Below are 25,049 nucleotides of genomic sequence, written 5' to 3'. Positions count from 1 at the left end.
GTCGAGTATTGTATTGCCGGGTTTACTGTAATGGCCGATCCGAAGCGAATTAAATTGTAATTGGAGTTGGATCGGGAAACGCTGTAGTCGACAATTTCTTCACAATCGACTAACTGAAAAGTCACTCGGCCTTCAACAACATCGATCTGGACATTAACCGAGCTTGGTACCGTGCCGAGCATCGCGAATGATTCGCCCCAGAAATTGGAGGGTTGAAAAATTTTCCCCTACGAAATATTCAGTGACCCGAAGCTTTTCAAAGACGTTTTCCGCTTAAATATTTTTTGCTTGCAGTGTACTTTTACATCACCAAATAGGAATAGCCATTTTCATTTAAATCTACATGTATTTGTAGTTTTCGTGTTGGAATCGATTACCAAATAATTTGAAACACAAGCTTTTGGTAATCGACACATAATTTCTGAATCGCGCCCGTCAACGTGGATGGGGATTTGATTGCAATATAGGCTCAAATTACCAATTAATTACAACTCGAGGTCAAAATGGGTACACCACCTCCAAATTGACTGACAAACACATTTAAATTATCTAAATAAATCACAAAATTTGTATATTAAAAATAAATTAAAACAAAAATTTTACAATAAAAAGAACACATCACAAAACCTTGTTGCAGGATTCAAATAAAGATAACATCAAATTAATTAAAACGAACATTATTATGCATTCGAAATTTTAATTAAAAACTTATCTTTTCCGCGAACGTGTTAGATTTGAGCTTTAATTAAAAGAATCTCACACTTTTAAATTAAACTTGTGTAAATTAACGTAAATGAAATAATAAAAGTTTAAAAAGCTGTGTTACTAAGAAGTAAAATCTGTGTAGTTTGATTGATATGACTATAAACCGTTGAAATGAGGTCGCACATATGCCGTAGTGATTTTCCCTTGGACCAAGTTGCTTATTTCGTTGATGAAACATAGAACTTTGTAATGTATAACCCCAGTTTGATGTTGACACTGAAAGATGCAGGTCTCCTGGGGTCAGTTTCCGTACGGTTAACTTACTTTACGTACTCTGGAATAATCTCATCTACATGAGCAATTGATCTCTATAAACTACAATATACATGAATTTTAGTTTATGAATATTTATTTAAAACAATTAACTGGAGTGGTTTACACCGAACTTTCTAACTGTGATATATGGTACTGATTGAATTGGTAATAAATTGGGCACATCTGGCGGAACGTATCATCAGAACCACATTACCTTCTCCCTTGTAATTTAACACCAAATAAATCAGGAACTCGAAGAATGATGTTGTAGAGACTACAAGAGGTTGGTCATTATTTTTTATATATCAGCAACATTACAACGTTTCGATGAAAATTAATTCAGAAGAATATCTGCTATATTCAAGAATTGGTGGAGAATCTGCAAGGAGAGCATAGAAATCGACTTGAAAAAAGTTGAACGCCAGGAGTGGACTATGACGAGCTTTATTCGTACTTTTTTTCAACGTCTTTTAGTGATCTACATTGTAGCGCCTCTGCACTATCTATATTTATAATTAACATCCATATCGAATTTAACAAGTAAATTAATGAGAAAACCATCAAAACATTTCCTAAATAGAATGATAAACTACCGAATTTGAAATTGCCAAATTCATGTAAACATAACGGCACTATTTTTGCCTAAGTAATATTTGCAAATTACATGTATTGAGCAATTTCAATGGCTCTGGCTCCATGTTTCATGAAATGGGCAAATTGGTTATTTCATTATTTGTTAGTTAACAAAAACTAAGCAATACGGGATATTTAATTGGAAATGTAGATAGAGATACTTCAATATTATGGGATTATGTAAATTTACATTAGTAAAATGTAAATTTGATGAAAATGTAAGATTAGAAATGATGCCTCTAGGTAGTAGAATTAAATCAAAGATTATACAAATTATATAAATCAAACAATAAATTCACTACGAATATAATTCGTTTAGATAGTTTATTTAAGATTAACATTTTTCTTAATTTTCTGTATTATACCGTCAATAAACGGTTTAAAATTTATTTTCATTTTATTCATTTCGAAGTTTCTCATCGAATCTAAAGCATCTTTCATCATAGGTATTATATCAATTTCTATGACATAAGTCCCCTGTTTCTTAAAATTAACGTTTTGTCCCAATATGTTAGTAGGTTCTGGTTTACATGTAGAACTAACTATTCGATCTAAAACGCAATTACACCTTTTAGCGATTAAATCATCTTTTAAAATTCCGTAACCGTAGTAATACGGGGCAAGAAGATGATTGATTGCTTCTAAAATGAATTAAATTAATTTAAATAATTTGAATTTGTTCAAGTTACCATCTTTAAGTCGCCCTCCACAATTAGCATAAATATTAACTTGTCCTAATCTTTGATTCATTCCAAATAAACGAATATCTGCGATTACAGTGTCAACATTTTCAGCGTCCGTTTTATATAATTTATCGGTTGTTGGACGTCGATGGAAAAGTGGTCCGGCTGGATCAAGTCCGGTTATTCTATAAATTTTTGTACCCATGTTTTCTTGCTGTATGTATTTCCCAATAAATCCTGCCATATGAGCACCTAAAGAGTGGCCAAGAAGGTGAACATCACTAAACGGTATTCCCTTTTTGTTTAGTTCCATAATAAGATTTGCTGTTAAATTTGCAACCGATCTCAGCCATAAAACGGAATCAGGATAAAGTCTTCTCGAATAAAAAGACCAATCAACACAGATTACATTTGTGTTATTGCTTGCAAGATATTTTCGTGTTAGCGGGCCATAAAAAAAGAAATCTTCACCGTTACCCTTATCTAAATAACCGTGTATGAGAAATTTTGTGCGTGCTTTAATTATATTTCCAGTGTTTCTCCATCCGATTTCTTGTTCTTGAACATTTCTGTTCCAAAGATAGAAATGTACCTTGTTTTCTTTAAATTCTTCGAATGAATAAGACTTAGTTATAAAAAGATTTGAGAGTGCACATAAAGTTAATAAATGTATTAGGTACATATTTAAGTATGTTTTGAATTAAACTGCAGTATTTTTAAGTTGCTATATACTTTTGTAAAGTAATTTTTTATTTATTTTGTTATTTTTAGTTGTTAATGAGCAAAAATATTGGTTATCTATTTCTAGATAGTTATAACAAGCAATGTTTTTTTTTGTCGAATATTTTAAAAACAATTACATAATTAAAGAATAAACATGATGTACTTGGTGATTATCTTTATTATGCAATTAGTTAAGGTTACATTTTCTAAAAATTCCATATTTTGCATTTATAATACCTTTAATTATATTAAAATCGGGTTGAAATCTTGAAGGAGGAGCATTTTCCATTGAACATTGTGCATCTTCTAGCGCATATTTCTGATCGATATTCAAATAATAATTTCCTGGTTTTCTGAAATTTGTGTTTTCTCCCAAGATATTTACAGGTTCTTCTTTACAAGTATCAACTTGTAATTTAGAAGCTTTGCATTTACATTCTTTTCCAATTAAATCATTTCTATCAATTCCAAGGGCAAAATAAAATGGTGCCATATTATGATTTAACACAACTAAAAAAATGATATAAATAAAACTTAGAAAATCATTTTGATTAATTTTACTTGTTGATTCATTTAATCCACAATAAATATAGAAATTAACTTGACCTAATGGAGGATACTTCTTTCCGTATTGAAGTAAATCAGTTACAACGGTATCAACTAAAAGCGCATCGGTCTTAACAAGATGATCGTATTCAGATTGGCTATGAAACATTGGTCCTGCAGGATCTAACCCGGTTATTCGATGTAATTTTTGACCGTTCGTTAATTTTTGAATATTCTTTCCAACGAATCCAGCTGTTTGAGCCCCCATCGAATGCCCGATGACGTGAACTTGACTCAATTCTAGAAGCTTTTTGTTGCACATATCCAAAATCATCCTCGCCACCAAATTCCCCGTTAATTTCAGCGTTTTCGCTGCTTTTCCATACAATTGTTTTGAGTAATAAGACCAATCGACGCAAACTACATTCGCCCCAGTTAAAATATACTTTTGCACAAAAGGACCATAAAAGAAAAACGTTCTACCAGTTCCAGAATCTTGCCAACCATGTATTAAAAATTTAATGGGCGCTTTCGTCATGACTCCATAATCGTTTAAATGAATTTCTTGTTCTATAATAGTCTTATTCCATAAGTAAAACTTTATCTTATCTTCGTTATAATCTAAATTTTCCGACGTAATACTTTGAAGTAACAAACTTATACAAACAAATAAAATCATTTTATTGGATTTTCAAGAAATACTGTGATAATTACGTATATTGATCGTACTTATATGTTTTGTGATACGTTAATGAGCAAAAAATACTATTTAAAAAATAATTATTAAAAAAGAGTTTGACTATGTAGTAATTGATCGCCATTGCAAATGTGTATTCTGCATAATTCACGTAGCAATGCAAGCTTAATTGAGAAAGTTTGATTTTGAAACTATTAACAACGCGATGCTTTCAACAAGTTAACGACGCTGTCGAGTCCCCTAAAATTATGTTAGATTAATTGCCTAAGAAGTTTGAAATGAGTTACACACAAAAATTGTCCACTCATTTTTCAACTTTTTACATTCATTTTAAAACTAGTTCATAAAGTTTTCTTTGTTACTGTGTAACTAGATTAGATAGACGCTTAACAAGACATTGTAACTTTTCCAGTACAACCTCCACGTTCTATATTTACTAGACTTTGGGTTATAAAGTAAAAAGCTGGACGATAAAAACGACGTTTCGTGCAACAGTTTGGACAATATATCTAGACTATTTATGTGTTTTTATCGTTTAAATTGTAAATTACGATCCGCTCTTTATAAAAAACTCTATTTAAAAATTAATTACGACGATAATAAAATTTTATCGTTTCTAGTAAATTTAAATTATTACTGTGTTCTAGTTAAGTTTTCTCGATAAAAGCACTTGTGATAAAATCACATTCGATCCAATACAATTCCAGTGGGAAGCTGTAGACCTAGATTACTATGAGAAAAGTAAAGTGCGAAACCTCTCTGAAAATTGGATTGTCGAAACTGCGGTCATATACAATAACGAAATATCGTGTCGAGAATCTTCACATTTTCATTCTGTATGTGGAAGGAGACATTTTCAGCTAGACAAGTAAATTTAAGCTGAATAATATTTTATATTCTCTTTATATCGTTATTTGTGGCTTTTGGTTTTTCTATAATTTAAAATAACTTTAACATAGTTCATCTATCAGCTAATATTTCCAGATTGGAGTCAAACTCAAAATAGTCTCCTTTACTTGCTAATTTTTCTAAGCTTATTGTCTCAGCAGTAATTTTGTTAGATATTAAGTTCAACCGGATTTTACAAAAAGACTTCTGAATTTCAGTTCTCGTCAATGCAGTACTTGATATTCCTTAGATGAGAGCTTTTCGTTCACCATCAGATCCTCAAGTGTGTGAATTGTATGCTGTTTAGATCATCTGGTTTTAGTTCTCGGTGAAAGCTGATTCTTCTCACTGTATCAAGTGGTTGTGGCAAGGTTCAGAAAATCTGATGGTAATTTGGGTTCCTTCATTAAATTTTCTTTCTTTATGGTCATCCTGGAGATTATAAAATGAGCTCCGTATAGATGGGAGTACTGCATTATTTGGCCACTCGAGGAAACGGTGAGCTAGTTGATTTCCTTGGTATTGATTGGGTTGTAGAATTGTTTTTGTCGATTACAGAAGCTTTAAAATATTTAAACTATTTTATGGCTGATTTGATCATCGTTGATTTGAAAAGAAAACAAATTTGCCAATAAAAATTACCATTACTTTAAGATTCGTTGTAAACCGTAAAACTGGCTATAACTAAAACTTTTAACGTTCTCTACGAGGAATGAATAAGAAACTAAAGATATAACTCCCTCTTTATTGGATTTTTATGACTTTCTTACAAAGAAAAATCAACTGACGAGTGCTTATCACTCAATGAATTCGTATTTCTTTTTCATTTCCTTCAACCTTTATTGATTTTTGGGTATCTGATTATTTTTAATTTGTAATTTTGCGAACGTTTCCATCATCAAGATATACACTGACAAGAAACGAGATGCATTCATGTCAGCCTATTCGAAAATACCTGCGCTTCCATCCCATTTCCTGGGTTCCTGGGGTTGATTTATTCCTCCCAGCCGAAAGGGTATATCTCAAAGAACGGGAACGGGAGCGATAAGTCTCTGTCGCAACGCTCCATCCACCCAGTAAACGAGAAAAAAAAGTGACACGTGTTGACTGGGTGGGCGGTTTTTATACGTTTTTTTTTCTGTTTATTATTCCTTAAATTGATTTTTTGATACAGAGGGAAAATTGTTTTTTTAAACATTTTTTTTAATCGATTCAAAACGCTAACTAAATTAAAAAGCTTTTATAAATTTTTAACTTGGAACTTTTACTTGGTCATAGAAACAAATTGAGCTATAAAAGCCGAGAATGAACTGAAAAGTGTGTTTGAGGTCAGGAAGTATTCTATTTTACATTTCAAGTCAATTTTTAAGTCTATTTTTGTAACAAAAAGGTGAATTAATTTCACACGTAATTGCTGAAAACGAATAATATTTGTTTTGGACAGTTTAATTGGTTCGTAGTTTTCAACCCTGATAGATGACGAGTGCAAATGCAAATGAGCTTTTGGTCGTTTCGGAACCATTTTTCACCGTAACGGTTGTAACACTGACGTCTTTTAAACTTTTTTGTTTTTAAACAACTTTTTTTATTAACTCTATTTCAGGACGATTTATCTACTAACTAGTTTTAACTTTATCTTTTTGTCCTTTAAAAATCAATACATTTTCCTTTTAAAGTTGTAGTCTTCTTCCTCCGTGCTCAGCGCCATCTAGAAATAGGGACCCAAACGAGAGTTGTATTGATTTCTAAGTGTGAAGCTTTCGCGCGAGCTTTCGAAACCGCATCGGTTCGGAACTTCTAAAACTAGATGGCGCTAGTTACTAAGTGGAGGTATAAAATTTTGTTGAAAAAGGATAATATCTTTATTATTAATCTTTACTTGAATTTTAATATTCAATTAATAAAAATGAAATTAAAATAAAACTTTGTAGGGAGCTCGTTAAACTGAAATTTTAGTTTGAGTTTAATTTTAACCAATTTTAGGTGAAAACGATTTATCAACCTCGTGTTCCAATTAAAACTTCTACGAGTTAGCAAAAACTATTTTAAGTGGAATAAACATGAAATCAACCGTAATTTGGCCTGCGAACATTATTAGAAACGAATATTATTGGATACTGGTTTTGTTGGAAACCAATTTAATTGAAAAAGAACATTATTCGAAATGAACAATATTGGAAACTAACATTATTTTAAATGAAAATGATTCCAAACGAACATTAAAGTCGATATTACCTGATATACAGAGACTGATGTAATGCGTTTATCGTGTGTTTTCTGATACTCGATAGTAATAATTTGTTGAGTAAGCTTTGTTGATGTGGCAGCTGCATACAGATTTATTTTGAAACGATATTGGTCCAAAATGTGTTTGTGGTAACGTAAATATTGATGATATATTTGTTTATTCAAATAGAATTCTGTTTGGGTTTAAATTGAATCATTTATAAACTTAAAAATTGTTATCTCAAAGACGAAATTTGCTATTTCGTTAAACAACATCCTATATTAAACTAAAACTAGAACTAACACTAGTACTATCACTAGAACTAACACTAGACCCAGTACTAGAAACTTATAACATCCTATATCTACTAACTTGTGCCAAATAATGTTTACAAAAACAAAACATCAAAATTTTTTTTAATTTATCTCTAAAGTAATAAATTATCATTACATCTAGTTCACAATTATTTCTCTTTTCATTTCGTAACTAACAATATTATCAGGTGGACCTAGAAAAGGCTATTAATAACTTGCTACAACGTAATTAGTTGCAACGCTTTTTTACAAAGAGCCGTCCAAATTGTTTGCAAGGAAATGGAGGAAACGCAATTCGTTCCGAGTCAAAATATTATCGCGGAACATAATTTGAAGTGGCAAACTGCACAACTTAAACCTCCCGTGCGACTTGACGTGTAATTAACCGAAAGAGGAAAGTTATACAAAACAAAGGCAAAGCTAAAAGTTTATGAAGGGGATATATTACTTTTGCATGAATATCGTTAATAAAGTTATTACGAGTATGAAACTTTCCGACATATCCTTCTTGAATAAAATTTTCCTGAATTAAATTTTCTTGAATTAAATTGTATTGAATAAGTTTCAGTAAAATTATATTGCGTCATGTTTCTATACAGACGTAAACATAAAGCTAACTTTAATTTGATTAAACTACCAGTGGGAGGACGTTCCAATATGTGTCCAGTGGGAGAGATCGTTGCAATATGGACACACCATCCAATGTAATTAACCCGATATTAAATTATATCGACAAAACACGTGCCAAGTTTGGGTTTCACATCTAAAACAATTCGGAACTAATCATGTACTTTGAATCTCTTCGTTAATAACGGGGCAATTTTGACAACGTTAAAAGCTATGAAGTTGTAACAACTATATAACAAGTTCGGTAAAGGATCTATTTTGGAGTGGTTCCGGTTTCGAGTTCTCTGACAGAATTTGAACTTCCCTTTTGTGAAATTCGTGCGCATCCATTGGACCGACAGAAACCGGGCTTATTGTTTGCCTGTAACGTACCGAGAGCTTGAAATTTAGAACCGACGACGACTTTTAACAGCAGCCAGCGACACAATACAAAAGTTTAAACGTAGCGGTACTAAAACGACTTGAAAAATTTCAAAAAAAATTAACAAAAATCCCCGACTCCGAAGTTTCTTAATGTTTTAACCATTTCCTTGAAAATTCTTATAGCTATTTCTTATCGCTGTTTCGAAAGTTTACTTTGTACATAAATCATAAACGAAAATTCAGATTACGACTTTTGACAGAAAAACTCATGCGGCTCAAGAGACGATATTAAATTTTCGAAAGGGGTACTTGATTTCCTGTGGCAATAACAACGTTGCTACAACTCCAGCTACTCTCATAAATGTAGATTGCGGCTAAAGGCACGCTTGAAAGGTAAAGGTCTGTTTCTGCTATCTTCTTCTTACCTTAATATTGTATAGAGGGGGAGACTCATATAAGATGACATAAACCGAGATCACCACTAGAAAGACGTAATTGAAATTCTCTTCTCCGCACTTTAAGGTTTACTATCTTTTTGGAAAATAATATTAGAGGATAAAAATAACTTCCATATTTACGTAAATACCTACAAAAGAAAACGAAAATATCTTAAATATATATACTTAACTAATCCATTTTTAATAATAATAAAATTTTACGATAATATCCACATAAAAAAAGATGATGGTTATAAATAAAAACCATAAAAATATCTGAATAAGCTGGTAAGGTTTTGAATACAGATAATATGTTTAAAAAGGGTACCAAACCGAAAGGTTTCAATCTCTAAAGGATATCCGTGAATGTATAAACGCCCCCGTTTTATCCCCTGAACCTGACACAATGCGGATTGTTGTTGGGTGCCTTCTACCTCGAAACGGCTCTCGTTTTTCACAGTTTCAATTTTATCATTTTTCCGAGTTGACGCCTCCGGTCAAGTTTATCATGAACTCATCTGGCTCAACTCCAACAGGCGCATATCCGATTTTCAAATATACAAACAAAAAGTGCGTATCGAGTGTAAAAAGTGCATCAACGACGAGTGAACGTGTCGAATAAATTTTCATTTTCGTTGCTTTTCACGCCACCGCGGACGAGAGCTTTATGATGTTCGTTGGTTTTTACAGTACTACAACATTACCATAAAATCTGCCAGAATTCTAGTTTTCTACTATTTTTTGTCGAGTTGCTGATTATATTTTTGCAGGAGCGAAAAGACTGTGAATTAATGAAGTTAGCCCGGTGCGAAATTGAATTTTTAAAAAATTGTACCTAATATTTTCATAGAAAATCGAAGGTAACAAACGTTATCTATTTTTTGTTTGCGATTGGCAAAGCATCGTAATAATTATTCAAATATACATTATATTAAAGCCCATTATCGTGATACGAAGCTTCTAGGAATCGATGCATAATGATTCTTAGTAATTTCTAAAATTCTGACTAAAGTTGATAACAATTAAGGAGAGATTTCTCCGAAATGGATTTAAATTGAAATATGATATCGTTTTGAGATTATAAGGAATTCTTTGAGGTTAGGTTGTACCAAATTTTAAGATTCCAAGTTGAAAGTTTTTTTACAAAAAATGTTTGTAAATCGCTTGTTTGAATTTGACGATTTTTTGAAAATGAAGTTATACAAAAGGTAATTTCTCCAAAACGGTTTGGAATTAAGTATTGAAACTTTTTGGTGTTATAGATAAATGTTTCAGGTTAGGTTATACTAAGTTTCAACTTTCCTGTATGAAAATATTTCATTTTTACAACAATTTTTAAATAACTTGGTTTCAACTTGAAAGATTTTGAAAATAAGATTCAAGATAATATTTTTTTAAGTGTCTTTGTTGCAACTTACATTTTCTAAACAATCTCAAATTCCAACCATACACCACGAACCTTGAGAATAGCATGATCGCTCTAAAAACAGCAGATTTATTAAATTCTCTGGGGATGTGGAGAAACAGTGCTAACCTTGACATGATCATACAAAATTTGATAGAGGGTATTCGCAATTTTTTAACGTCAGTTTTAATTTTGATAAACGAAACTGTCGAAAATTAAACATCTTGATGCTTCCAGCCAGTTAATTTATTGTCCTCCATTCCTGACCTGTATAAATAATTCAGAGAAGGTCAAAGCTGAAAATAGTATGTTTTTATATGTGAGAATACACTTAGTACACAACAGAGACAGGTATTTTGGTCAAACCGCAAAACATGAAATGCACCGACGAGCGATGAATTTTTAAAACCGCCACTGACACACTGGTCCAGTTGAATTATTAATGTGTCACAATTTTTTATGACTAAAACGTCGCGTCCGGTTGCACTTATTTAAAAAGCTCTACATTATACACGGTATAATTCAATAGGAGTTGAAAATTTGTATTGTTATAAATCGTGTTCTGTCGGATTTAAATTTGATTAAAACCAAAATATTTCTCTTTTACTTGTCAATAACTATTTATTTTATTTATATAGAAATATATAAAATTGAATAAATCGATTTTAGTTTTTGTTCGGTTTTATGTTATAATAAGATTTTAAATGATCGTTAATAATAATATTTAATGAAGGAACTCTTTAATTTGTATGCAAGGAACGATGCTGCACCCTCTTTAAAAAGAATAGTTTATGTGCCCTCTAAAATAATTTTCGGTCATGCATAATGAGAGGATTTTGTAGGGCGCTTATGTAAATGTGAGCTGGCGTTAATGCTTTAAGTTTTTAGTGGCCACCTGGTCCAAAATTTCATCTAAACCATCACTATTTAGTTGTTTTGTTTTAAATTATAAACAAAAAATGTTAAAAATAAACTACAAATTCAAATTTTAAATCGATAATCTTGATGTAATAGAGCTTTTAGGTACTACCAAAGCCCGAAGGGCTTTTTGAATATAATTTAATTATTCTCTTTGACCAATCAGTTCACAAAATAATAACCTAATTCAGTTCGGTTGGTTAATTCCCTATTAATTATTTATTGAAAGAATTTTTAACCCGAAATCTTTTTATTAAAAAAACGGGGCAAAATAAAATTATTTAGGATTTATCAAAAATGAAATGTGGGCAAATAAAAAGTTTTTTAATAACTGTAAAACTCGGTGTAATGAAAAATGTTCCTTTGCAAGTATTTATTTTAGTTCTAGTTTTAAGTATTTACTTTGTAAATGTTTTATTTTCGAACTTTTTTCTGTTTCAGTTATTTATTTTCATAAATTTCAGTTTATAATTTATCTAACATTTATGTTCGTACATAATTGAAATCGACAATTTAGCCTCAAAATTAGGCTAATTTCGCGGAAAATCAATAATTATTTGTGACAAGAATATATTGCTAAACAGTAATTTTGAGTTAATTTAAATTTCGTAATCAAATTCTTTAATTAAACCAATATGGCAAAATAACAAATGCATTAAAAAGTTATTATATCAGGCTTTAGTTTAACATTCAAATTGAACCTTTACATAATATCAGCGGCGGGTTTGAATACGAAACAAAGTAATTACATAATTTTGTAAACAGCACTGGAACTGCACACACAATTGTGGGTTTATGATATATTTAAAGTGGGATTGTGTTCATTTTATGAAATAATCCTACGTAAATGCTGAAATATTAAATGTTTTTGCTAAGAATCATTTAAGAGGTTTTACACAAAACAAAATCGGATACCCACTTTTCAGTATCTCATTACGAAACCACTCGAGTTATTGTTGTACAACTGTTAGAAATGTATACTCGTATATATGGTAAAACCAAACCGTTTTCTCTCTCCATCGTTTTGTTTTGCACTAACAAAAACGACGTTTCAACTACGATTTGTCTTCTACTTTAATTCGAAACGAAATCGAGTTCAACGTACACAAAACATTGTTAGAGGTCTAAAATGTAGCACGTTTTCAGTACACTCAGTGCACATGTGCAACGAGATTTGAATTAAAACCGCGCAGAAACCGGTGGGGATGGTGGATCCTCCGGTGATGCTGTTCCTGCTGGAGTCGGGTTCAGTGTTTAAGCGACGTTCGTTTCGTTAAAAGCTCGGGTTTCGTCCATTTCGGGTTTGTTTACGAAAGTTTTTGTTCGATGTTTACCCATTTAGTGGGGATTTTGAAAAAATTGTTAAGGATTAATTCTCATAAATCAAGATAATTTGGGTTCTGTAAGATTTTTTCTTCTTTATTTTACTTCTTTTATATTTTAATTTGATTTTTTTTTTAATTTAATTTAATTATAAAATAATCAACTTCTTTTTAATAATTAATTAATTAAATTTTGAGAAATTTGACATTAAAAAATTCAAAAAAAGCTCAGATATTAGGTGAATTCTGTGTCTCCTTTTGACTTCGACGCCAATAAAGTTCTCCTTAAAAGCTCTAAGATTTATGGGGACCCTTCTATCTGGTAACCACCTTTCGCATGGAAAAAGCGTAATTTAGCATATTTCCGAATAGAGCTTCGGGAGATTTATGACTTCACCAAGTGATAAATGAATGCCGGTTAGGTGAAGTTAAAGGTATAATGTAATTTGCGATTTCGCATATTTCAATTTTGTCATTAACTCTTTCTTGTTATAACATACATTTGTATGGATCATTTTGTGCAGGTGTTCCCCACGCCAAAAGCTTTTCCCTTCATGTAGGTGTTTCATCTCACTGAAAGCACATATTTCAATGTCTATTCGACAAAAGTCTTTTATAAATTGGGAACATCCACAAAAGCAATTTATTTTTTGTTACAAATATTATTGACATAAAAAAATTTGTTTTATAGTTGAAAATATTGAAAACTATTCGACGTTTTAAATTTAAAATTTAATTTAATTTTAACACACGATATGTGTAAAACGAGCTGTTCCACCTAGGCATTCAGGAATGTGAGACGTGTTTCAAACGGTTTAGTGGAAGTTTAGACAATGTGAATTTAAAATTTAAATGCGACCTACGTTTTTATCGCACCCCAATTTTTTTTACACCAATATTTTTATTAAATATTTATTAAAACAATTCATCACTTTTTGAATATAAAAATTAACGTGATCCATCACGTTCCTTTTCAGTCTAGACTTAATAAACATCAATTTTGATAACGCAAATTAATTTAAGATATAAAAACCCACATAAAACGATTTCGAATTAGAATTCGAGAAACACACATTGACTGTTTTTTTAGGGTACTTCCATTCGAGTCACATCTGATAATAAATTTTATTTTAGGCTTTTTTTTATGGTTTTAGTCGTATTTTTGTGTGATTTTCGGCTTAATAACCTTGGAAAACAAAAAAAGCTAAATGTGTTTATTTAATTCCTTTTTGCAATTGATCAGAATTAATTTTTCGGGTTACAAATGTTCCGAAAATTATCATTGGCTTTTCCGACGTTCGGGTTCGAACACGATACATTTAACGCCGTTATGGCGGTATATTTCTTCGGGTCCTTTGTACAACTCCCGGATGCTTTGACGTTTTAATACCTCTGCGAGTCGAGAAAACGAGAAATGCCACAATCCTTCCCTCCTACTACTAAACCCCATTCATTTTAACCCCAAAACCTTAGTTCTCTATGTTCAAAAACCATTTCTCTTTCACCAACAAATTTTATCTGTAAAGTACTTAAAAATTTTATTTTAACAGCTTTACTTTTAATTTTAGAATAAGGTTTCTAATTGAAAATGTTAAATTTCTTTTAATTTTTTATACATGAACCAACCTAACTCAACCCAATCCTTTTTTTATGGCACTGAGAAGGAGAAAATTTGCCCTGGCTTATTTGTGGCACCTACAGATTGTGTTATGGAAGGGAAAAACTGCTATTTTGTCCAGGAGTGTGGAAACCTTCTGGCTTTCAGCTGGGCAAGGGTCTTCATCATCTCCTCCTTGATGAATGATCGTCCTGCTTCTCTATTCTATTATATTTTTTTGCTCTCTATTATATTTTTTGATGGAGAGTTGAGTCACGCATCGAGAGCCCATTCTTTTGGTGAGCTCAACTCAACTTAACCCAACCCAACAAAACCCAACACAACCAATCCTACTTTCCTTATATCTTGTTCATACATTAGATTGCTCATTAGGTCAGGAGATAGGTTACGTATTTCAACCTGAGGTAGAAGTATCATGGAGATCATCATATTGACATTTCCTTCAAAATTTAGCGACACACATTTTTTTAATATTAAATTATATTAATGATTAAAAAGATATCCCATAAAAATAAAGATCACAAATGTAGTTCTAAAAATGTAGTTCTCATTCTAAAATTTGCAATATCCAAAGAGTTTATAACACCATAATTTAACTTCATTCATAACCATTTTAAACTTCATAACTTCCTCTTGATACGCAGACCGAAATTACTATTCGCGAAGTTTGAGGGCATGTTTTAGAGTTCTCCATTATCTCTTTATCTTTTGCAATTTCTCACCGACATGAATGGTATAAACAAAATGAAATTTATCTTTAAACAATAATTACGTGGAAAATCTTTAACGTTGAGTTTCGAAATCTCCTCGCGTACCGCAAAGTTAGATTTATTATTTTGAAAGGTGATTTTACATTATCCAGTTTCATGTCGTGACTAGAAAGTTATCGAGCACGAAATGATCTCTGTTGTGGCCCAGTTTCGAAAACGATGTCATAAGCTTTTAAAACTTTTTTAAAAGACAATTTAAAATCGATGTTATTTTGAATCCTTATTATTATAATGTTTTGTGTGTTTGTAAATTGAATTTATGTTATTAAATTCAATATATTAGTACATCTAGTGGATTGACGTACAGGATATTAGATGGATGTGGATTTAGTTAGACCTACTACATCGAATATGCATTCAAGCTGTCAATTGCATTACGTCGAATATTGTGGTCGAAGGGATATCTACATATTTGAATATACAAACGTTTTTCTTAGAACGATGGAGAGAAAACAACATGATAAGATATAAAAGAAGTTTTATAGCAGCATTTACTTTTGTTGGGAAGGTCGTATAAAACTTTGTGTACGTGAAAATAAAAAGATAAAAATCTAAAAAAAAATTCGTGGCTATTGGATTTTCCTTTATCTAGTTAAATTCGATCGGTCAGATTACATTTGCATAATAATAGGGAGGAATCGACAGAAATAAAAGGGTGTGGAAATTTTCTTGGATTCTGATTAACTTGGTAAAATTATGGAAAATCAAAGGGTTCCAATTAGCCAAAGTTTTCGAGCGATTGTCAATTCCAATTCTTTAAAATAGATTTAATCTTAAATAGATGGTCGTATTTTTCCCTTAATATTTCATAAAGAAAGTTGGAACTAAAATTGAAAAACTTAAGAAGTTTCGACTATTTCATTTTCTAAAATGAATGATAAGGAATTCAACTTGTTAATTATTTCATTGCATTAATACCACATCAACCCAAATGAAAATAAGACGTTTAATTAGAAATTCCAAGTTTTATTTATATCTCGATTTATACATTCAAAATTCAAGGAGTTTTTCGTTATAAGCTTTGTAGGAATCTACAAAAGAAAATCAATACCTTTTAGTTTAAGCTGTACTGGTTTCGATTAATTAAATCAAGTCAGTACTCAAAAGTTGTGAGAATATAATACAATCCGTGAAATGAATGCGGTTTTCGTATTATGCGCTTAAATATCGCCCAAGAACAATGGACCAGTTCCTGGTGGTACAACGTCGTCGCTATCAGGAAACTAAGTTTATTGGGTTAAATTTTGTGGTGGTCCCCAACCAATACCATAATAAAGACTTTCTCGCGACAACCGGAAGTTGTTCTAATGGAAGTGTCCTATGCGATAAATAGATTTTCGAGAGTGACCTAATTTAGAAACACTTGACATTAACACCGAAAACTGAACATGCTGCAAATGAACCATTGTAAAATAGAACTCTATACTGATAAATATGTATAGTTGAATATTTGAATGCAAATTAATTGCATCGGATTATCTATGCGAGAATATATCAGATTAATAGACAGTTTTATTATACTAATGGTTTAGCGTGAAAAAAAAAATTTGGCGCGCTAATTCGTTAAATATTTATGGAATTTTTTAGAATAAAAATAAACCCGTAATGTTTTTTTATACTTGCACCGAAAATTTATTCAATTTTATCGCGGCAGAATCGATTCAGAAATCCAAATCCTTATGCATTGTACGTCGTTGTGAATCTGGCACGAAAACTATAAAACGAGAAACCGCAAATCATTTCGTTCCATATATGGAAATTGATACGTGCTATATATTTTAAAGGTTTCAACTAAAATTATAAAATACCAAAACCACAAAAAAATTTAATAAACACAGATATTTCTTTCAACAAAACAGCAAGAATTTTCCTACTTAAAGCGTTATTACTTTCCTATTTTTCTTTGGTTACATTTTTTCGTTTTTCATTTTTATTTATATTGCTTCATTCAGATTTCTTTTTAATATCTCGCCCAAATACTTAATGTGTAATTACGGGAACCACTAGAAACGAAAACCTCGTGGCTGGAACTGTTAAGTGACGTTAATGGCACTTTAGCCGCGAAGACATTCTCCTGGGAGTGAAACTCCTTCTTGTCTCTAATAGGTTCAGGAAAAACTGGAACATGTAAACAAATCTTGGAACATTTTCCTCGTAGAGACGTGTAAAGTGCTCCGAATAGCAAGCACTGTCTGCTACGTGGGCGAAAAAAAACTCGGCATGTCACCACCAACGTCGAAAGGAATCTGAAAACTACCAAGAATGCTGTGCTACGTAAGTCCTACATTTTGACCGGAATGTTATTGTATGTAAATAAAGATTTTGATTATTTTATTATTATTATTCATTAATAATAATAAAATTATGACTTACAGCGAGATATTTCCCGAAATATAGTATTTGCGAAAATATATCTGCTATATTTGTAAACGTGAAGAAGAGAGCGAGTTTTAGAAGTAAACGACGATATTTTATCAATTGTATCTATTGTTCCCTTTATTTCATTGTAACTTATTGTTGGAATTATATAAAGTTGAAATTCCTCTTTAACTTCTAGAAATCGCAATTTGTTGATCTAATAAAGCTTCTGAAGGATCGTTTTTTGATTTATAACGAATTTTGGCGTTGAGAATTTTGAGTATTTTCCTAATGATTTGACCCGAAAAAGGTCTATCGAGAAAATCGGGATTAAATGCAAACACGAGATATTCCCCAAAGGCATAACGCTTACGACTGGACGTTCCAGTCGATTTTTTTGCCGTAGTTGAACGTTTCAGGGTTTTTAGGTTTTTGAAAGGTATCGGGGTTGAGTTTTAGCTCTGGTTCAATACATCAAAGCTATCAAACTGGACAGTTTTATTGGTTTGGATACAGAAATATCGCGTGAGTTTATGATGAGGTTTATTTTTCTTTATACTTGAACAATTTCAATTTTATACTTTACAAATTTCAAGTTTTAAGATCATTCAAAATTAGAACAAGATTAAAATAACTATCACCCAGGGAATATTTAAATTGAGATGTAGATCACTAAATAATACTTAAGGGACTGGTTAGGGTTTTACCCTGGGGATATAAAATATCCAATTTGTTGGGAGCAATTTTGGAAGCCAAAACAAAATTTTACAAGGAAGCTAAAAATTGTGGTAAATTTTTAGTCAAAAAAGGTAAAGAAAACTGCTTATTAGAGATTTAAGATAATGTAATCTTGCCCGTCAGGAAACAAGCAACACTTCCATTCTAAGACTTCCAGGGACCCCGCTGTTTATTTATGTAAATTGATACCCAAAAAAAAAACTAAGTGAATAATGTAACTGCTATTGTTGGCTTTTAGAATTGTCTTCTACGGATACCAACACAACAATGGACGACAAAAGGAGCTCGTTTCGCACTTAAACATTATTTATTAATACTCATTTAGATAGGAATGATATTTATTACGTTAAGAACGTATAAACTCAAAATATTCGTTAACAAATTTGAAATCACAGACAAAGAAGAGGAAATTGTAGCTGCTTTGAGATGGTTGTCACAGATGCAGGTAGCAGCGTTGCCATGTTCTCAAGCGCGAGTAATTGAAAATAATGCGAGAAGTAAGTGCTCGGAATCTCCGAGACTAATCAAGAATTTATGAACGTCGAGTTTTATCGACTCTGGTACTTTAATTTTCAAACACGAATGTATCAAACCGTTAGGGAGAAGACATTCAGACGCATTTCAAACTCTCGGTTCCATCTAAAAGGGAAAAAGACGAACCGGTCGAGTTTAAACTTGCACAAGGGACGTGCTTCACTTAAATTTAATGACGATAAATTTATTCGAGCTCATTTTAATAAGAAATTCGCCGGTACAGCACAATTCTTGATTTAGTTTCGTTAATAAAGGGATTAATTACAATGTTTAAACGAAATGTCCAAATTTCTAAATGAAGGTGTTAATATGTGTACAGTTTAATAGGATCGGTTTGATAATATTAACTAGAAATGGAAATTGGAAACGCGTACAATTTCAACATCAAACCGGAAATTATTTTAAAACCACCAAAAACTATTAACTAATCTACATCCAACACAGTTTACGTTGAATGTGAAACGCTGCGACGCACACGAGACGGTGCTCGGCGGCAGCAAAACACTACTTTAATAACGCCATAAATCAAGTCACGTCACGTGTAGTTGAATAGCACACAGAACACACCTGAAGCTTTCAAAAGTCTTGTAGCCGCATAGTTAAAATTGAAAATGGAAAATGTTGACGTTCGTTAACACTTCGTTAGAGAGCCGTAAATAATCCCGAACATGTTTGTGTCGATGAAACAATAAAAACGAGACGGGAAAGTTATTTTACTGCCAAGAAGAGTATTATTTAGGTAGGACCACTTTGCTTGGTGTCATTAATTATAACAACCCAGATGGTAAATCACAACAATGGGTTTGTATTTGTTGTGACAAAGTCAAGACAATATCCTCTAATTAATTGTCGTTTTGTCTACAAAAGCAGATTATAATAGATTATGAATTTAATTTCATTTGAAATTATATGATGGGTGTCATTAATATTATTACATTTATTAAATTCATTTTAGTAATATCTTAACGAAACGTTATCGATTTATGGACGGAATATGTGTATGTGCCCCAGAAAAAAAAAGTTAGCCATTACCAATATTACACGTACCTATACAAACCTTTTCACCTTTGATCTTTGTAATGAAGATTTGTAAACAGTGCGGCTTCATCAAAAGAGAAAAAGATCGTGCTTGGGTTGAGTTGTTTTAATCCCTGCTAACTATTTTTCACAACACTCCAAAGACTATCCAGATTGCATAATAAATAATTACCATTAATTTTTCTTCGTAATGCATTATTTATTGTTGGGTTAATTAAAATATTTAATATTTATGGTGTTAGTAATTATATACCGTGCAGAAACGTTAATGAGAAGATCATGTTAACTCGTTACAACAAAATAATTAATAGATCTGTCAACCAGATGAGGTTGCTCTGTATTGAGCTTAGGAGGTTCCAATTAACTTGACACTATTAGATTTATGATTGGACATTAAAATTTATGACAGTATATATTAACGCCGAGTGATTCATTCAAAAAGTGCTAACTGTTGGCAATTAATTAAAATATTAATTAACTTAGAAACGAAATTTCATATCTTCCACAAATTTTCTATTTAATACACGTTGGATATTCCCATTTTGGCGTGTTTATTGCTTCGTGTAATCAAGCCACTTCAAGTGCAGAGCAAACTAGTTAGGGTTGTCATTTATAAAGCAGTCAGGAAATGTATTTACGAAACTACTTTCTAGAAAGTTTCAAAACTCAATGTTAATTTAACCAGCTTCCAAAAATCTATCCATCAAAAGCTTCATCAAAGTTATTTTTTTTAATGAACGAATACTGTATTTAAAAAAATAACGAGGAGAAGAGAGTTTGATGGAACCGAAAACAAAGCACCGGTAAATAACGCGAGAGCGAACGAAAACACACGGACAGAAAAGTTTCCGAAGTAATTCCAATTCCATACAAAAGAAGGTAATCTCGAGAGAACGAATGTATTGAAAGAAAACAAAGTAGACGATATGGTGTGAAATGGAATCGAATATTTCTATATTCTAAGAAATGTAATTCTCAGTTGTTAATGCCTCCATACAATTTCGAAATGACTAAGGATTTAATTTTAATATCGAGTCGTTTAAATAAAGAGAACAGGTGGCTTTCGCAAGCTTGGAAAATAAATTAAGTTCCATTACGGTTTTACTCATAAATACTGGAGTCCGATATCTTTTACCCCTTTGTTATAACTAGTTCTCGCACTAACGAACTTACGTGGGAAGTTTGAATAATCAATCTTGCTTAATTAACTTAGACCAAAAAAAAACGAGACGCAAATTTACTTTTCCAACACAGATGGAAGTAAAATTTGCTATTTTCTCCCCTTAGAGCTGTAAACCGAGATAATTTAATAAGTCAGCTTCTATCTTTTAACTTGGGGTGCCTTATTAACTTAATAACATCGGACGCACAAATCTCATTTTCATCTTGAATTGATTATGTTACTAACAACGGTAACAATAATGAGTTTATTGGTATACTAAAATTACAAGAAAATGTATAAAAATAATCAATTTTAATCATTCCACAAAAACGAATTGAAATTAAATATACGACAAAAGCACAACATAAATTATAACGCAAAATTAGGTTTATAACTATGTAGTACTAAAACATCAAAGGTATATATTTATATTTTTGCATTATGAAATTCTCTGTAATACTATTCTCACTAATAAGTCCTTTGTGAACGTTAACACAATCAACAAAACTCATAAAAGTAACTTTTAATTCTTTAATCCGAAATTTTATGAAAAATATTTTTTGCAGGCACTTCTACAAGCCCATGACGTGGTAGCCCACGAGATCTACGGGGAAGACGCAATGAGGGTAACACCTCCGCCTCTTCTACCGTATTTAAACGGCGGTGAAGACCTCGAAGGTCCGAACGGCGACGTCGAAATGGAGAACGTGACCCGCGTTCGTTTGGTTCAGTTTCAAAAGAACACGGACGAACCGATGGTGAGTTTGAATTCTCGTGACCCCCTTTTTCCAAGCATGCCTAACCCCCGGAGGCTGGAAACGCTTAATCCTCGATTCGTCTCGGTTCGTTTCAGGGCATCACGCTTAAAATGAACGAGGATGGAAAATGCATCGTTGCGAGGATAATGCACGGCGGCATGATTCACAGACAGGCAACGCTCCACGTGGGCGACGAAATCCGCGAGATCAACGGCATCCCGGTTATGAATCAGTCCGTCAGTGCACTTCAAAAAATTCTCGTAAGTTTATATATTATTTTGTATACAGTGAATTTCACTTAAGATGCAATGTACAATAATATATTTCCATAGAAACCAGGGCGTACCTATATTGCGTTAATTAATTATCGTACTCGACGTCATCATTGCAAGTATGCAACCAATATAACAGTGCAATACGCATCATACGCAAATAGCGTGTTGCAATACCAATATTGTGATATTGGTTGCATACTTGTAATAATGACGTCTGGTACGATAATTAATTAACAAACTGTACTTACTTTATACTTACATGTCAATATAATTTGACATTACAAAACCTCGACATAACAATACAACAATCTAGCCCTGAATAGCAAATAAAACTAGAGTAACACTAGCACTAAAAGTTATATGAGTTATATGAAATTCCCGATATAATCTGTAAAATGCTTTTTATTTTATTATGATACCTCAGTTAGTTTTTGAGAAATCAAATTTCTTTATTTTAATTATCATTGATTATAATCAAATTTCACATTTTTAATCAATTACACCACGTAGTTATCTCCCTTACTGGAGAATTCACTTAATGAGTACCTAACTACGTTTGAGTAGATCGAACAAACTTATTGGCAAGTGGCATTATAACATCGTTGTTGTTTAATTACCCGCCGTCGTGTAATGTTTCTAGTGTTCGTTTTCTCGGCAAACATTTCCAAAACAGAGAGATGGTAGGGAAATACGAGGTTGTGTAAACGGTAATTCAATTTAACTAGCTTCGAATTTTGACAATTAGTACTATTCATTGAACATAATGCCATAACTTATTTTCAAAAAAACGGTACATATTGTGTTTGTGATGCTTGTTTGCTTTACGTGAAATGTGAAGCTTATAACTTGGGTTTATAGTCGTAAACGATATCAAGTTATAGTATCGGGCAGTTATATCGAGTATTACTATAACTTTACGACAGCTTTTATGCGTTTTAAAATATCGTACGTGATGTAATAAAGAAAAGTTTTGAACGAATACGATAAGTTTTGGATAAGATTATTTTTTTATCAGATATATTATAATAAAGTTTCTTAACATTAATATCCCAAGTTTCTAACTAAACTAAGTAGGGCTGAGTTGTGTTGGTTATGGTGTCTTGGCGTATGTGTTTGCGAATTCTCCTCGGATTCGTACTTAGTTTCAAACAACTAAAATTTGTGGATTTTTTTGTTGATTATGTTTTATTATTTTTTGTTTCAGAGGGAAGCAAGAGGTTCAGTTACATTCAAAATAGTACCCTCGTACAGAAGTGCACCGCCGCCATGTGAGGTAAGAATTTTACCTCTTGTTCCATGAAACTTTCCACACGCTATATTCAACTCACGTTCGCGGAACCCCTCCACGTGTTTGCATACAGTTTGGAAGTCAGGCTGCGTCGACGAGCTTTGGTTGGGGTCAAGAGTTAAAAAATGACCAAGTTTTCGGGGCACATTATGTATGACGATGGAGCGTTTGCGGTGCATTTGAATTATTAAACCCCATGATCATCGACCCACTCCTAACCACGTAATATTTCCATAGCATCCGGTAATATTCAAAATTTGGGGATGGGATTTTAGGAGGAGGTGTATTTGAGACAGACCTAAATTACCATGTTGGTAGTTGTTGGTGATAAACAGCCCTTGATAACCGCGGACTGGCCGGATATTATTGAGAGTGAGAGAGGGTTGGAAAGGGATTCTATCATCTGTAGTAAATCACAAAGCACATCTCATCACAGCAGATATTCGTGTCGAATATGCGTTCCGAGTATATCTCGCTAACTTCACTGAAAGCATCCGTTAGTTACATCACAATGTACTAATATCTATACTGCTGAGTTGCTGTTTGCTGCTGTTGCTATTCACTCTCCACATCTATTTAGATAATTACTGCATTTTAACCTATTTTTTGATTACTTTGATTTTTCGCATTTTCGAGGTAAATGCCTTTATTTCGAAAATTTGAGGTGATGAAAAATGAATTAACAAAATTTTTGAAAATATTATTTTTTTTATTATGTTTTTAACTTATCTTGTGCTTTTGTCTGTGTAGTTATTCCGGATAAAACCGCTACCAGTTCTTGTAAGTACCAATAGGAAAATTATTAACATTTAAAAATTTTGCGTGTCTAAAGTTGTGATGTGATGTGCTTTTTTTAGCGCTTTTGCTTTTTGTTATGTATTTATCTTAATTAATATTTGTTATATAAACATCAATTTCTTATAATTAATGCATGATAAATTATTATAAATAAATTCAAATTTAAACCTATCTATATGTATAGTTAAATTACTCCTCCGATGTTATTTGCTTGATGTATTATTCATAAACCATTATTCTCTTGGAAATTATCGAATGAAGCTCGTTTATACCTACCAACTAGTTATGGACAAGTATTTGATTAGGTAGGGGAGCGCTGAGAGTTTATAATTGATATTGGCTCCTCGATTTTCGCGAACACGTTCAAATTAACTTACCAGTAAGTTTGTTAAGGGCGAAGAGACCGCGATGCATTTCATCGTTCGGTCAGCTCTCCTATCATGTTAAATTATCGTGGTGTGTTAGCTTGGATGAGGGATATTACCCAGAGTAGAGGCATAAATTTTAGTTAATGTTCAATTGTGTCAACTGTATTGCTGCTCCATTATTGTTAAATATGACGTATATGATTAAATGAATTCTTTTTTTATAATTCATAAAATAAAATTTAAGAAACATTAATGAATTAATAGTGTTTTTTTCTTAATTAAATTTTCAATTTTTTCAGATTTTTGTTCGTGCCCAATTCGATTATGATCCTCTTGAAGATGACCTCATTCCGTGTGCCCAAGCGGGAATAGCTTTTAAAACGGGTGATATTCTGCAGGTAAGCATAATTTTAAGACGAACTCATTAATTTTTAAAGTATAAAAATAATTGGCAAAGTAAATAAAAAGTTTGATTCTATTCATTCTATTCTTGTTGCGATGTTGAGATAGAGTTGAGGCTGCAGATAGCTTCAGCATCAGC

General features: G+C 32.0%; 3 protein-coding genes across 9 annotated transcripts in view; 1 reads left to right on the top strand and 2 right to left on the bottom strand.

The window, feature by feature from the left end:
• The window catches only part of LOC111428258 (peripheral plasma membrane protein CASK), a 74,538-nt gene that overhangs the window by 43,934 nt on the left and 5,555 nt on the right, over window positions 1-25,049 (top strand). For 4 of the 7 annotated variants that reach the window (XM_023063701.2, XM_023063700.2, XM_023063705.2 and 1 more), the window contains 5 exons: window positions 21,588-21,779; window positions 21,875-22,039; window positions 23,259-23,327; window positions 24,093-24,122; window positions 24,808-24,906. In XM_023063701.2, the coding sequence (XP_022919469.1) occupies window positions 21,588-21,779; window positions 21,875-22,039; window positions 23,259-23,327; window positions 24,093-24,122; window positions 24,808-24,906 (555 nt within the window). The remainder of the gene's footprint in view (window positions 1-21,587; window positions 21,780-21,874; window positions 22,040-23,258; window positions 23,328-24,092; window positions 24,123-24,807; window positions 24,907-25,049) is intronic. The other 3 variants (XM_023063702.2, XM_071199309.1, XM_023063706.2) reach the window with 1 other exon arrangement.
• LOC111428259 (phospholipase A1-like) lies at window positions 1,948-3,037 on the bottom strand. The gene is made up of 2 exons (XM_023063707.2): window positions 2,343-3,037; window positions 1,948-2,294 (listed from the first exon to the last, which is right to left on the bottom strand). Exons 1-2 carry the CDS (start codon window positions 3,016-3,018, stop codon window positions 1,978-1,980), a joined length of 993 nt encoding a protein of 330 aa, XP_022919475.1. The 5' UTR covers window positions 3,019-3,037; the 3' UTR covers window positions 1,948-1,977.
• Window positions 3,220-4,293, bottom strand: LOC111428260 (phospholipase A1-like). Its single transcript, XM_023063708.2, has 2 exons — window positions 3,621-4,293; window positions 3,220-3,569 (listed from the first exon to the last, which is right to left on the bottom strand). Exons 1-2 carry the CDS (start codon window positions 4,282-4,284, stop codon window positions 3,247-3,249), a joined length of 987 nt encoding a protein of 328 aa, XP_022919476.2. The 5' UTR covers window positions 4,285-4,293; the 3' UTR covers window positions 3,220-3,246.

Source organism: Onthophagus taurus, chromosome 10 (genome assembly GCF_036711975.1).
Source record: "Onthophagus taurus isolate NC chromosome 10, IU_Otau_3.0, whole genome shotgun sequence".
NCBI lineage: Eukaryota > Metazoa > Arthropoda > Insecta > Coleoptera > Scarabaeidae > Onthophagus > Onthophagus taurus.
This window is presented reverse-complemented; position numbering and strand designations above follow the sequence as displayed.

What these genes read in the sequence shown, in the direction of transcription:
- LOC111428259 (XM_023063707.2), bottom strand. Translation starts at nt 3,018, where the DNA reads ATGTACCTAATACATTTATTAACTTTATGTGCACTCTCAAATCTTTTT. An exon ending in TGGAGGGCGACTTAAAGATG is followed by an intron (nt 2,295 to 2,342) that starts GTAACTTGAACA and finishes AATTCATTTTAG; the next exon opens with AAGCAATCAATCATCTTCTT.
- LOC111428260 (XM_023063708.2), bottom strand. Translation starts at nt 4,284, where the DNA reads ATGATTTTATTTGTTTGTATAAGTTTGTTACTTCAAAGTATTACGTCG. An exon ending in TGGATTAAATGAATCAACAA is followed by an intron (nt 3,570 to 3,620) that starts GTAAAATTAATC and finishes TCATTTTTTTAG; the next exon opens with TTGTGTTAAATCATAATATG.